Here is a 15,468-nt window from a genome sequence, read left to right as displayed (position 1 = left end):
TGTTCCGTAGTCAAACCCTATCAATTTCGCAATCAAAATAATAAAAAAAACAAAAAAAAATCACAAAATCGCAGGCGAATAGAGAGGAAATCACAGATGGACATAGTCCATCTGCGATTTTAGGCTTGAAAATGAGGTATATATACAGTGAAAAAAAAACTATTTGCCAACGTACAAGTGACTAAAGCACGTCTGTGTTTTAGTTACTTGTACGTTTGCAGATGACATGACGAAATCACATATGCATTATACTCATCTGTGATTTTAGTGGCTAAAAATGTAATTTTGGTTTTTTTGGCTATTTTCCACAAAATAATTAATGTATTTGGTTAAATTTGTAATTTTTTTCTAATAAACGAAAGGAAATGAAATTGTGATTAGGGAAATGTTGAAAAAAAAATAGTAAATTAGAGAAGTTGAAGAAATTCTTGATTAGGAAGTTTACACAATCTTTTTTCACTAAAATCGATAAATAACATATTTATAGTGAGTTTCTTTCTTTCCAAATTCTTTCACTTTTGGGGAAAAAGTTAGAAGATAATGCTCCTTAAAACCACTCGGGAACACATGGTTAAAATTTAGGGGAGAACACATCACTATTTCTCAAAACTGGAGGACCAGAAATACAAATTGCTAATAGATGAGAGACCGTTAGTTTTTTTTTCATTCGACTGGTGCGACCAAGCTTCGAATCCGATCACCAACCACCTGTATCGGCCTGAAAGGATTTGCTCGTTCAACAATTTTCAAATTTCTGGGGAACAACAGAAAGAGAAATAGAGTGCGAGTGCAAGAAATAGATATACATCCTTATACAAAATCGAGTATTCAGCAAATGTTCGATCTTGCAAAGTGAGAATTCATCCAAATTAAATGGCGTCGTCGATTCAGGGAAGCGACGGTGGTGGGGTGGAAAGAAAACCGAGACAACTTGGTGGAATTTCCGATGCTCTCTCCATCGCTTCCGACCTCGGTTTCTCTGTTCGATCCCCTCCATCCAAGGTATGTGATCATGAAATTCAGTTGATTAATCGCTTTTAGGGTTCATGTATCTGCAATGCCCATGGATTTCGTAGCACTTTTTACTCAATTTTGTAAATTTTGTAGACTCGGATTTAGGATCTTATAAGCTGAATATTAATCGTATAGCTTTTCATCATCAAAGTCGGTATCGATTTCAAGCTTCATGAGAAAAATCGGTGCCACTGTCCTATATTATCATTTCTAGGGTTCCAATGTTGTGATCCCACTTTTATATGATACTGTTGAAGCGGAAAGATTGACTTTCAAAAATATTACAATGAGGATTTTTCTTTATTCATCCATGAAATATAGAAATTTTGCGTTCATGGGGTCCAATCGTTGTGTTCTTTTATTTTAATAAAAAATCTGATCATTCTGATGATGTAAAAGCTACTTACAAGTTACAATAGCTTTTAAGGGCTTTTAAAAGCTTTAGTTTTTGAGATTTAATTTTTGTTATTAACTGTTTGCAGAAGTTATCATTTAGCTATGATAAAAAGTGTGAGGACTTTGTAAGACTATTGCACGAACTTACCATGGTACAAAGGAAAATTACAGATCTGCATGTGGAACTTCAAGGTCGAAAGGTGATGTAATTATGTAAACATGTTTTTTTTTTTTTTAACTTATTATGGTTTCTAATTTTAAATTTTATGTTCGAATTTAGTTAAACATGTTATGTTTTGACAAATAAACTGATTTTTATTTTTTTCTTTAAAGGAAGATATGAATGTCTCACATTTGACGCATGTGAGTGAAATGGAAAAAAAGATAGAAACTTTAGCAAGGATCACTCGTATATTGAGAGGTGTAATCCAGAATAAGGTAATTAACACCATTTAATAAAATTCTCCTTAACAAATGAAGGTTTTTTTTTTCACATGTGAATCTCTCGTGAGTTTTGACATCTATCATTTTGTGTTATTTTTAAAATAAATATTATACACTTGTCAATTTTTTATTTATTTCAGTTTTTAAAATTAAAGTCATATATTTATATGTATAAAGTATTAGATATCATATATATGATATTAAATTGCAATAAATACACTTTTTCATTTCTTATTTTAAAGTTGTATATTAAAAAAATATTTTTTGTTTACACTTTAATGTTTAATCTTTTTTAAATCAACCCGTGTAATACACGGGTCTCACACCTAGTATTAAATATATGACATTTGCAATGTTTGACTTTTTTTTCTTCCACTTTTGTATTTCTTGATTTGACTAACAGGATCGTATTTTAGCCCGTCTTCATCAACCATATCCCGTAGATTGCATTCCCGTGGAAGCAGAATATCAGGTTAGACAAAACATAATAAAACAGGTTGTATTGTTGACTAGGCATGAGACTGATGTCAATAAGACACCCAAAAAGGTAGCACAAGGAGTGACAGAGATTGTCTCTCCTATGTGGAAAAAAAAAGCCCTAGAAAATTTGTCTGATTCAATCTGGGTATTGTTTTTTCTCATTTTGAGTTTATTGTTTATTGTTTTTTTTATAATAAACAGAAACAATTCTCGGAACTATTAATGATGGCAGCTAGTGATTATGGTACTTTAACGGCATCGGTTTCTGATCTCCACTGGGCTGAAAACTTTAAGGAACCACCGTCTATATGGAGGGTATGTTTATAGATTTTTTTTTCTTATTAAGTGTTGTCTGAATAAATAATATTTAAAAACATTTGAGAAAATATGACATTGTGGAGAAATGTAAAAAAAAAATGTAAAAAATGTTGACTTTAAGTTATTTTCCTAATTCTCTGTAAAGTGATTTTTGTGGTAATGTCAGAAAGAAACACACTCTTAAGTCCATTAAATAAATAAATAAAACATTTTTAAGTCCATTAAATAAAAATAAAAAAAAATAAAAAAAAACACTCAAGATCATGGTTTATGTTAGGGTTAATGTTATAAACAGCTAACGAAATATTTTTTTTTTCACAACACACCATTTAATTTAAACTACCATCAGAAGGTACGCATGAATTTTGTGTTCACATATTTTGATGGTTTTTCGTGAACAAAAAGTTTCAGTTGCTTACGTTCTGATGGTACTTCAAAAAAAAATGATGTTGTTTTGTTAAAAAAAAAACAAATAGTTCGTTACTTATTTATGATATTAACCTTTTATGCTATGAACAGGAGATGTTGCGTCCAATTCCTGTGGCATTGGTGTCATGTACGAGGTACTTTGAAGCAATTACAGCTATGAGAGAATCTTTTGTGACACTTCAAAAGATGAGGGCGGGCTCATCCCAATCATCGAGCAAATATGCGTCTCGTAGAACATCGCCAACAGAATCAGAATGCGTGACTCCGAGGTCATCGGCAAATGATTTGGATCTTAAAAGTCCGTGAATTCATAGATTTGAGAAGGAAGAAAGAGAAGATGAAAATAATACAGATGATACGAGTGAGAGAAGATTGTCTTTGTAAAAATCAAATGACTATAAATAAATTTCTTGAATTGTTTCATCGGTTTTGGGTTTCGTATAGACAAAACTGCAAATTTGGTCCCTGTGTTATTCAAAAAACTTTTGATAGAGTCCAAAAAGTTTTCAACTTGCATGGATGGTCCAAAATCAAGAATTTCCTTTGGTTTTGGTCCTTGGAGAACTTGAAATGACTCTTTTACCCTTTTCATTTATTTTTTCTATTTTCTTTATTAACTTAATTATTTAAATATTTAGAAAATAATAAAAAATAATATACCCACCCCACCTTATCACTCCATCGGTAACCCCATCTCTCTCTCTCTCTCTCTCTCTCTCTCTCTCTCATAAACCAACAGAGAACATAAATCCTACCTTCATAAAAATAACCCCAAATCGACTTCATCATCCTGAAATGCAAGGAGAAAACCTTAAATTGGTGGTGGTGGGTTTAAATTTAAGAGACCATTGAAGCCCTTCTTGGTTTATTTCTTGATTTTTCGGCTGTTGAGGAAGTTGTTGCTGCTTCTCTATGTCGTCACCGACGAATGAAGGGGGAGGGGGAGAAGATGAGTTGTTGTTGTTGTTGTCTACTATGGTTAGAGGTGCAGTGACGTTGGTGGTGGTTTGTTGAAGTTGATGGCGGCGGACGAGGATGGAGCATTGGAGCTCAGCCAATAGAACCAAGACGAAGCCAAAAACCACAGCAAGACAGACCACAAGGACCAGGGTTAACCCCATCATTAAATCGGATGAACCCATCATCATTTTTCACACTTTGTATGTGAAAGAATGTGGGAATGGGGATTATCACCATTGAACATTGTGGTAATAAATGGCAGACTCAAGGTTTTGACAATAAAATGGTGGTGGGGTGAACCTAAAGAAGGAATCTTGATTCTTTTAAGGTTACGAGGATTGTTGAGGGGAATATAGTTCGATCATTAAGATGTTTTTGTGAAAATGTCATGACGATAATTATAAGTTATAAGAAAGAAGAATTTTGAATAGATTGAACAGATCCAGGATTCAGTCAATGGAGTCAGAGAACCGTGAAGGAGAATTCATGGATGGTACAGATCCAGGTTTAGCAAATCTTGTTTTTTAAAACAATCTTCGTATTGTTATTGTGATGTGTGTTTCTTCAATTTCAATTTTGACTCGGTGAACAAAAACACAGGTGTAAATAATGGGTTTCTTTTTATTTCAATTTCAATTTTGGTTGTGTATATTTGTCTCTTCAATTTTAGTTTGATTTTATTTTTGGTTGTGTATGTGTGTTCCTCCTGATTTCGATTTGAAGGGCTGCAATGGTTTCGATGTAGTTGTTTGAAAGATTTGTGTATGTATGTGTTTATATCAACATGAGAGAGAGGGAGAGAGAGGTTACTTGTGGAATGATAGGGTGGGGGTGGGGTAGGATTTTGTTTTTTATTATTTTCTAATTATTTAAATGTTTAAGTTAATAAAGAAAATAGAAAAAACAAATAAAAAGGGTAAAAGAGTCATTTCAAATTGTTTAAGGACCAAAACCAAAGGAAAATATTGATTTTGGACCATTCATGCAAGTTGAAAACTTTTTGGACCCTATCCAAAGTTTTTTGAATACCACAGGGACCAATTTTGTAGTTTTTTCTTTCGTATACGATTAACATTTTACAAAAGAGTTAATCAAGTTATTGGGTTTTCTAATTCCTTTTCGAAATGGATAACCTCCATGTTGAAGTTTTGTGAGATTTGAACCCGAGACATATTTTATTTTGGAGTGATTAAATCACAAGAGAGGGACTCAAAAAGGCATAGGAGAAAAGATTCATGTGTAGATGCTTTGATAGTAGAGATCCAAAAAAATAAGAAAATGATTACTAATGCTAGAAAATTTTCTCTAATAAATGAAGGTTTTTTTTGCCACTTGTCATACTCTCATTCATTTTGCCACATGTCATTTTGTGGTTATTTTGAATTAATTTTTATTCCAAATTATTAATTTTGTGGTTTTCCTATTTTATTAAACTTCATATGGTATTTAAATTTAATAATAAATGAATATCAATTTCATTAATGGACTTTCCTTATAATTTCAAAATTTTAAAATAAAATATGATTAATTTGATTTGATTATTTTATCTAAATGATTTGTTTAAATTTAAAAGAGAAAAAAAAAACAATTTAATTTTAGTAATTCAATATTTTTTTTATTTTTCTTATAAATTCAAATTTCTCAAATGTTTATCGATATTTAATTGTTTTAAATACATCCATGTAATACATGAGGCTGACACCTAGTAAATAAATTTTGCCGTATAATGGATATCTAATGTCAATATGGAAACTTCTAGACTTCTCCAAGAGTTCCAACACATTAAAAACAAAATAAGAATTAGACAATAATTTATTGATGTCAAAAAGCACTCGTTATAAATTTCAAAATTGTAGTAGTAAAATTAGTTATTACAGTAGTTTTTTTTATTAATTAATGTATCATGTATAGTAATATTTAATAATTAATTTTTAGGTGACATTTTTTTTTATAAAAGTAAGATATAAATGTATACTTGTCACATGGGATACACTAAACATTTACATCATGTTTTTTTTTTCTACTTTTTGCTGCTCAAAGGGCAAAGCCTATGCTTTAGGTGGGTTCTAAAACCCACCTAGTTTTATAAATCGTATTACAAGTTATATACGAAAAAAAAATAAGATATATTTTACAATTTGTAATGACTTACCTAATAATATTTACCTAATAATATTTGACAAAATAATAAAAGAAATAGAAGATCTATATTTAAATTTGCAACGCAAATAGTTATAGAAAAACATAAAACGTAACACAACTTCTTCCACATTGATAGTCTTAGAAAATGAGATTTTCAAATGAATTCTTAAAAAAACGACCCAAATATTAAGTAATTATTTATTTTTGCAAAAAATCCAGCTATAAGAGTCAATTAGGTCGACTTTTGTTAGTTTTTAAGGTGTTTGATCAGTCCGATTGAACATTGTTTTTATCAAACCGGTTGTTCTTTTATCGGTTTGACGCGTGACCTGACATAGTAGTTGGAGTCGAGTTACCTGACTTCACTTAATTAGGGAATCATATTATTTTGTATTATAGATTCGTCACTATTGCCGCTACTTAAAGTCTCTAACCATGTACAAGCAAAAACCTAGCAATCCATGTCGTTAGTTTGTTGGTTACACTTTTGGCAAATTGAATCTTAAAATTCATGCTGGTGTACTTCCAAAATTAGCTTTGAAAGATTGTAATATTTTCTAAATTTTCTCATTAAGGTCTTCCAAAATCAAGTTGTCATAAAGTATGCCTTCATGTCCATAGCATCAGTCACGCAATATGTATTTTTATAGCTAACAGAAAGAATACATATATTATATATAATGATGTAAAAATTAAATTTTGAAATCTAAATTAATATAATAAATTTTGTGAATATTAAAATATACTTTCCAAATCAACATTAGCCCGATCCACATGCAAAGTCTTGGACCCATTTGCAAATAGGATCAATGTTTTCTTGTTAAAATACCTCCACCTTTTGTCGGGAAGTTTCTATCTAATAGTAAAAGACTATACATATTGATATGTTTTTTCTATAAATAGGAGATGTTTGATTATTCATCGATCCATTTATTATATTTTTTAATTTAAAACACATAAGATTACTTACTGGAGTTTTTACTTTTTAGCAAACCATGTTGATCTTTAGGTTCGTTGTCGCATAAAATATGCATCCATAAGTCAATAACTCATGAAAATAAGTTGCATATTTTGTTAATACTTGAAGACAAAGGGTTATTCAACATGTGTTCCACGTGCACAAAAACCACGTGTATTCCAATTCTTCCCCTTTTCCTTTCATATTTAGAGAGAGAAACACACACATACATGTGAGAGAGAGAGAGGAAAAACGAAGTTACCGTTCTTTATTCATCCATTCACGAAGGAACATGATGAATTATTGAATTTGAATCGCATAGTTTCATATCATTCATGCTTTCAATGGCTGCTTCGATATGTGTAGCCTGATCCTTCTTTTTGTTACCATGTTCGATGGTGTTTATTTCGTTTGTTCTTCCGATTCCGCGCAATGACATAGTTATTCGATTAATAACTCAATTCCCTTCACGATTTTTCAATCAATATGTGCGTGCATTACGTCTCTGTAATTGTACGTTTATCACCTTTTCGTCATTCTTCTTCGAATTTGTTCATATACTCGATCAGGTTCTTTATTCAATTTTGTTTCTTGTTTGCAGGGGTTAAACCGTGGTTTACATGGGGAGATGCAAAAATGTTGGATACTTTTTTCCTTTAAATAGTTTTCAAATTGGGTAATCAACATTCTCAATTCGACCTATACTTGATTTCATACTTTTCTGTTAGGGTTTTGATCTGGTAATTTACGATTCTAATTATCATATCATTGTTTGCTTTTAGGGATTTGCAATCATATCTTTCTGATCTTACCCTTTTCTTGGCGCCTGAAAGCAAGACATTTTACATACTGGTGGACAATCGACCATGGCTGGAAGATTTAGTCTCTGGTCCTGCACAGATATGGCAATTAATGGTTACAAAGGTTAACAATTCTCTTAATCGAATTAGCTATTTAACTATTAAGTAAATTTTCACTACTTAATGATTCAAGATTCTTTCTTTTGATTACATATTCAGTCCAGAATGTCCCCTTTTGCAATTACAAAAGGTCGAAAGGATAATAAAGATGATCCAGTGTTCAATGATCTCAACTATTGTTCAACACCATCAAACCGAGCTCAAAAGTTGAAAAGATGGTTGTCAATGTCAACACTTTCAAAAAAGAGGGTGTTGCTACCTGTAAAGAAACTCAGGAGTTCCTTAGTTGAAAACAGCAAATTGCATAGAACCCTTTATGGATTTATTGTTTTTGAAGTTGTGTGGAAAGATGTTCGTGGTGTCAATTACTTGAATGAATTGCAGGTATTTTCTTTACCTATTTCTGTATTTTTCATTTTTTATTAATGGTGGACAAATGTTTTTAAGTGTGTTTATGCAATATGAGCAGACTGATACGTGTCTTGCTTTAGAGGCTAAATCCATGAGAAGATGGGAATTCGATAGTATAGCTCAAGCTGCTAAATGCATAACTTTATGGCTTCCCGGGACTCCATTTGAACGTCTTCTCTTGGAACAACATCTCAATTCTATGATAGGTAAACATTCACAATTCAAATACATCTTATGAAATGACCATTTTACCCTTACACAAACATATTTATTTCCAGGAGAAGCATTTCATGATGCGGGTACCGATACCCCTAGCACATGTAGTTCAAGTGATGACGAAAACATCTCAAAAATCGAAGTATTATCAGAAGATGATAATCCATATAGTCCAAATCACTCAGAAAAATTAGAAGATCAAACAAATATTTCAAACACACCCCCTCCAAATATCAATAACGACGAAAAAACCCCATATCCCGAAATAGAAGACCAAACAAATATTTCAAATACACCCCTTACTGATACCGACAATAACAATGACAATAACAATGACAATGATAATGACAATGACAATGACACTGACACTACCAGCTGTCAGATACCCTCTCCATCTCCAAGCGAATGTGTAGAATCAACCGACCCTGATCAATACATAGACGTACTATTATTATTCCGTTTTAATGATCTTCACCTTCCATTTGAATTACGAAAAATAATAATGTCGGATTTAAGATTACTTACATTGTTAGAAGCCGGACTTCCATCTTGGGTTATTTTTTTCCAATCTTACCCTGTATTTTGTCATCTATATCGACCATGGATGTGTCCTTTAGCACGTGCGTTGTATGTTGCGATTTCGTTTGTAACGGTTGTAATTGGCTTCTATGACTTGTACAAAAACGTACCACTTCTTAAAGCAACGGCTTCACGTTTGTTTGGACCTTTGTTTGATTGGATTGAAACATGGGAGATGGTGTCTAGGATTAAGTATTTGGGTACGATGTTGTTTTTGCATAATGCGGAGAAAGCTATCATGTGGTTTTTGATGGTGACGAGGACGATTCGGTCACTTGTTTCGGTTCTTACGCAACCGTTGGTTGCACCGGTTCTTTTGATTTTGGATGTTTTGTCGCCGTTGTGGAACGTTGTTATTGAATTTGGTGATGGGTTGTTTTCAATTGTTGGGATTCTTCTAGAAACTTCTTGGAATCTAGTTGACAGTCTTGTTGATGTTCTTTTGCTTCCGATTTGGTACATCTCGTCCGTTGTTTCCAATTTTGGTAACGTACTTTTTTATTACATTTTGGGAAATTATAGAAAAAAACATTATGTGTTGGGTAATTTTGCACTTTAATCATTTATATTTATTATATGATGTGACATGTAACAAATTGATCAACCAGTAGCATAATTAGGGGTCATTTTGTGCTACCGATAGAAATAGCGGTCAATTTGTTAAATGTCATATCATATAATGATAATTTTTGTGATTGTAAAATTCTTTCCAACTAAATCATAAAAATTCAAAAGTTTTTTTTTCCAGTTTAATCATTTTAACATGATATAACATGTCAAAATGATTAATTATGAAAAGTATAAATGAAACCTTATATAACAATTAGGGTTTAAGTCATTTTTTGTCACTTAACTTTTGGTTTTGTGCTTATTTGGTCACTTAACTCTTTTTAAGTTTTGAAAGGTCATCAAAATTTTGGCTTTGTGTTCATTTAGTCACTTAACTTTTGGTTTGGTCACATTTAGTCACCTAACTTTTAAAATTGTGCTCATTTAGTCACTAAACTTTTAAATTTTTTCAAAAGTTTAGTGACTAAATGAGCACAATTTTAAAAGTTAGGTGACTAAATGAGAACAAATATAAAAGTTAAGTGACCAAACCAAAAGTTAAGCGACTAAATGAACACAAAGTTAAAAGTTTGATAACCTTTTAAAACTTAAAAAGAGTTTTAAGTGATCAAATGAGTACAAAACCAAAAGTTAAGTGACCAAAAATGAACTAAACCCTAACAATTGCCAATGAAACCTATATAACATATAAATATGGTTAATTTGGAAAAAAAAAATGTCTTAATCTTTAATGTTTTGATTGGAAGAAATAAATTATTATTAGTTAAACGGCAAAACTGCCGAAAATATATATATTTTTCTTTTGTAATTTTCCTTTGCAACTTTATTAAACTAACACCATGGTTTGAGTGATGTTGCTAATATTTTAATTTTTGCAGCAACAACTGTTATGTCCCCAATATTCTTGTGTCTTTGGGGAGCAATCTATGCACCAATTCACCTCATTCTGAAATTATCCAACTTTTTGGGATTTATATATAAATACATGTATAATTTTGTTGGAGGTATATGGCTGTTTGTAAGCAGTTTTGTAAAAGTTGCTTCAACTGCTGAAGCAACTGTGAAAACTTATGAGGTTTCCATGTGGCGCACCCTCTGGAATGACCTTTTTTCTCAGGTGTTTTTTTTTTAAATCTTTTACTTTGTGTTTTACTTATTTTTGTTTATAAAATATACTAATAAGGTTTTTTTACTCATGGAATTATCGTTCTTGTTGTAGGTTTTTCGTGCTATAAAGAGCATTTTATATGGTGTTGCTGCGTTCTTTGCAGCTTGCAATAGACACAGATTAAGGTTAGATTTAGAGAAAAAAAAAATTAATACATTATTAATAATAAGAAGTTTAGTTTTGTTAAAATTAAAAGCCCTTAGGTTTTATCCCCTTTTATTCCTTTCGAAAAAAGTACCAAATAATAGGAGCCTGATTGAAAAGATTTGAAATTGTTTGAATTTGCAGTATATACAACCATTTACGGGAGTTTATACGAAGACTTTATCAGCCTATGCAAAGATCAGAGGTCTTGAATTCTAACAATTTATATTTATTGGAGTTTTGAAAATGTTTTTTTATGATTTTTTTTTTTATTTTGTTTACAGCCGGAATCGAGGGAACGAAGGATGTTACCTAATAAAAGCACGAAACAGAGTTGACAAAAGTTTATTATAGGTTTATCAAGAATTGTATATTTTGTTGTTATAGAAGAAGATTTAATGATAGGGAGATGTATATATAATGGTTGAATTTGTATATACTGTGTATTCTTTTTTATTTTATAGGAAGATGTAAATATAATGTTAGGTCACTTCACGATGTATCAGTATAAACTTGACTTATTTTATTATACTGAGATAGAAATTAATAGAAAGATAAATACGTAAACAAGACATATATGAGCCATTTTTCTTCCTAGTGTAAAGTCATGTAAGATATATTATTGTAACACGCTCATAAATCAACTGATGGATTCTGTGGTAGATATTCTTTAGCGATTTCTTTAGCTTTGAATTTCACAATTAGAGCTTCTTCAATACCATTTGAGTGCATTAATATTCTTTATTATTCCGTTTACTTATAACTAATCAATCATGTAAACATGTATTGTAGTATTACTTTCTATGCCATAATCTTATTAGCATGTTCTGTTTATCCTCCTTAATGATACTGTAAAAAAAATTGCAACCCGTACCATCTGAGTGGGAGATGCCAACCTGTCTTAGGGTCCATATAAGAGGTCAATCGTAAAACACTAGCAATATTTTAGATGTGTTAAAGTTTGAATCATAAACCTTTGTTGTGGAATTCCACTGGCATGATATTGTATATTTATAACTTTATTGTTTAATTATTAAAATGCTTTCAACAATAACTTTTGACTTATGCATTGGAGATTGTTTTTTAAGATACTCTATTTTATTTATTTGACATAATAAATAAGTTTTAGCAATGATTAATTATTATGGTTGCTTTTACATAAAACAAAATTTTATTAAACTGAATTATATATAAAAAAAAACTATGGAGACACGTGAAAAGAAAAACATTTACAAAGAATTTAAATCCATCATTAGGTTTTGCAACCATTCAACCCGATTAACTTTGATTTTAACGTTTTGATAAACATTCATTTAAACAAATGCTTGACAATCCTATAAAAATGCATACATCATTTGCTTTTAGGGCTCAAACAAGACCAAATTTCTACATATCTACACCTAAAGGGTAGTCATACATACAACTTCCAAACACTCTAGACCACTTTCACCTACAACTCTATAAAAATGCATATTTTGGATGTGTCAAAGTTTCAACTCCTATCCAATCAACACCAATTCCGTAAAGGTTCAACTTGTGAAGGTTAATGTTATGCCTTGAGGCTAAAAAACCAAGACAAGACGCGAACAATGTTTATCACATTATCATACGACCAATATCCTTATAAAAATAACATCATTCGCATAAAAGAAATGATAGATCAAAATACTATTATTAGGAACCTAAACTCTACACGAATGACCATTTGTAAGGATATCTTCCATCAACAAAACCAAAAGGAAAGGTGAGAGAGAATTGTCTTGCATTTAAACCCTTTTTAAATTGAACTCATAGGCCGGGCTAGTGGGATACTATCCACAAGAACCTAAGTGTGAGAAGACAAGAGGCACGCTTTTATGCAAATTCCTTCATTTTTGAGGAAACTCCTAAAATCCCCCATATTGTGATACGGTTATTTCCAACTAACTGAATAATATATTTTTCAAAGTCAACCTTGAAAAGCATGAGATTTTCCTCTTATTTAAGCTATTTCATTTACCATTAGAGGCCCTTCAAGAATCTTAGATAAAAAATCTAAACTTTATATGAAATACAAAAAGCTAATAAGCCTAAAACTTTAACAATGACAAACTAAGGATTCGACGATATAGGAATTTAAGTAACAAATGATGCATTACAAACACCTGGGGTGTGGTTTGAGTCTTGAAACTCCATTACAAAATCTACCACATCTTTCTCAAGTAAGGACTTGTATCTTTTAACAAAATTAGTGGAAAACTCATCAAACCCTTGTGTCTTTTCACCCCCATACGACCACATCTAGAATTTCTTGAGTTGTAAAAGAAGCATCAAGTGAATTAGCCTAAGTCGTAGTAAGGTAAAGCAACATACTTCTAGTAGCTCGAAGAAATCCATCATATGCCACAAATAAGTTAAAAACAAGCTTTTTACTTGAATAGGCTTTTTAACTATTCACTTTGAAATCCACATGCTATTTCTTAACACATTAGAACATCCATAATAGGGGTTTAGTAAATGTTTTTTTAAGAAGGAGGTTTTAATAAATATTGAATAGATGATGACTACGATTGAATAGAAGTTTAGCTAAATAGAAATTTAATGGAGTGATGATAATGATTGAATAAAAATTTAACTAAACAGAAATTTAATGAAGTATGAATGATGACATGGATGAAAATTAAATAAGAGATTTACGTAATCATAAAGTGATTCAATGGATTTCATCTTTTCTTTTTCAATTAAATTTCAAACCAAATATAAAAATCCATTAAATTTTATAGGGTTTAATAAAATATAAATATTAAAGAGTATAGTTGCATAAAAAATAAAATCAGCAATTAAATTTCAAACCAAATATAAAAATCCATTAAATTTTATAGGGTTTAATAAAATATAAATATTAAAGAGTATAGTTGAATAAAAAATAAAATGATGATTTGACAATCCATTAAACTCTAAAAACTACTTAAAATTCAGTGGATTAGCTTTAATCTTGAACTAACCGTTTACCCACGTCAAGCGACGGGTACGATTAATATCTTTCAAAAATTAGTTTCTAGAGTCGTTTAGTTATTTTGTGGAAATAATTTACTACATCTAAATAACAATCAGTCAGAGTCATTCTAGCAAATACAAAATTAATTAGAATAAAAAATAAAGAGATATGGTTGTTTACAAATGTGTACAACAGATAATTGATTGTATATTATTAATCGTCAAATACTTCTTTATACACAACATTTAATGTATAGACTTCACTGTCTTTGAATTGTTCGTCCCACTTCACTAATACTTTTGTATTGACACATGATATCCATTTGGACAATGCCACATAAAGTTGGTCATGCGATAAATAGATTCTCGAAGATATATACCTACATTTGGAATTGTTGTCCTGAGCTTTATTCGTGAAACATAATCGAATTGGACATTATTCTCTTTAGCTTGAATCGGAACATGTCGTCTTTAAACGAACATAGATAAATCCATGGCAAAAATAACATTTTTCTATCATGTTGACCAACAACTATTTCGGCATTAATGACATTAAACTGAAAACTTTTACATATCAACCGATTGCTATTGCACAATCCATTTCATGGATCAAGATGCCATAATAGTATTATCGACATCGAACTTTTAAACATAGGTAATGAGGGGTAAACCACTAACAGTGAATGTGTTCAAGAATTACACATGATAGAAGTTATTTATATCGTCTATTGACTTCATCAAAACTATAGTAAATTATGTATTTTTTATGGAATCGGTCAATCAAATAATCATTAATCTCATCGACATTCTCATTTTTTGTGGATAATATTGCTCATGAAATAATATAATCTGATTCAGATCCATTAATTTCCAAGGATAGAAAGATTTTATTTTGTTTTAAGCAAATAATTTTCAAACGACTCTTATTTTTATTTGGACGAATATTCGTTTCAACGTTTAAAGTTTGAGTAGGTGTTTGGTGAACACAATATGGTAATACTCGGGCAATGCAATGATGACATGGATATATAAGTTAGGGATGAACCTTTTAAGCTAAAAATTAAACTGGAACCGATTAGTGGTATTTGATCAGGTTCTCAGTTACCCCAAATAAGAGGTGATAAATTGTTTCGTTCTGACAGCGACAAATAATTTTATTTGAACATAGTCTTTTTTTGGACATTTTTTTTTATTTCAAAAAGATGACATACAATTTAAAGAATACATAATGTTTTGGAAAGTGTCATATGAACAAAGAGAGGAATGAGAGAGTTACAACATGGTAATTTTAAATCGGTTTAATGAATATGAACTGAAAGTTTGAATGAAAAAGAACAAAGTTT

At 30.8% G+C, this 15,468-nt stretch overlaps 2 protein-coding genes across 5 annotated transcripts; both read left to right on the top strand.

The window, feature by feature from the left end:
* Window positions 1-584: 584 nt before the first annotated feature.
* LOC111921133 (AUGMIN subunit 2) lies at window positions 585-3,584 on the top strand. Its single transcript, XM_023916715.3, has 6 exons — window positions 585-1,002; window positions 1,497-1,610; window positions 1,744-1,848; window positions 2,258-2,326; window positions 2,536-2,649; window positions 3,172-3,584. The coding sequence occupies exons 1-6, from the start codon at window positions 874-876 to the stop codon at window positions 3,385-3,387; spliced, it is 747 nt and encodes a 248-aa protein (XP_023772483.1). The 5' UTR covers window positions 585-873; the 3' UTR covers window positions 3,388-3,584.
* A 3,774-nt stretch (window positions 3,585-7,358) lies between these two features.
* LOC111921127 (uncharacterized) lies at window positions 7,359-11,644 on the top strand. Of its 4 annotated transcripts, none has more exons than XM_042898529.2 (10): window positions 7,359-7,629; window positions 7,743-7,817; window positions 7,924-8,065; window positions 8,161-8,445; window positions 8,531-8,678; window positions 8,751-9,752; window positions 10,716-10,954; window positions 11,057-11,130; window positions 11,294-11,354; window positions 11,434-11,644. In XM_042898529.2, exons 2-10 carry the CDS (start codon window positions 7,762-7,764, stop codon window positions 11,485-11,487), a joined length of 2,061 nt encoding a protein of 686 aa, XP_042754463.1. In that variant the 5' UTR covers window positions 7,359-7,629; window positions 7,743-7,761; the 3' UTR covers window positions 11,488-11,644. The 4 variants fall into 4 exon arrangements, with proteins under 4 accessions (XP_042754463.1, XP_023772474.1, XP_042754465.1 ...); XM_023916706.3 differs by having other exon boundaries at window positions 7,359-7,654; XM_042898530.1 differs by lacking the exons at window positions 7,359-7,629; window positions 7,743-7,817 and having other exon boundaries at window positions 7,936-8,065; window positions 8,166-8,445.
* Window positions 11,645-15,468: the final 3,824 nt, after the last annotated feature.

This window comes from Lactuca sativa, chromosome 9 (assembly GCF_002870075.4).
Source record: "Lactuca sativa cultivar Salinas chromosome 9, Lsat_Salinas_v11, whole genome shotgun sequence".
NCBI lineage: Eukaryota > Viridiplantae > Streptophyta > Magnoliopsida > Asterales > Asteraceae > Lactuca > Lactuca sativa.
Note: the sequence above shows the minus strand (reverse complement) of the source record. Positions and strands in the feature narration are given on the sequence as shown.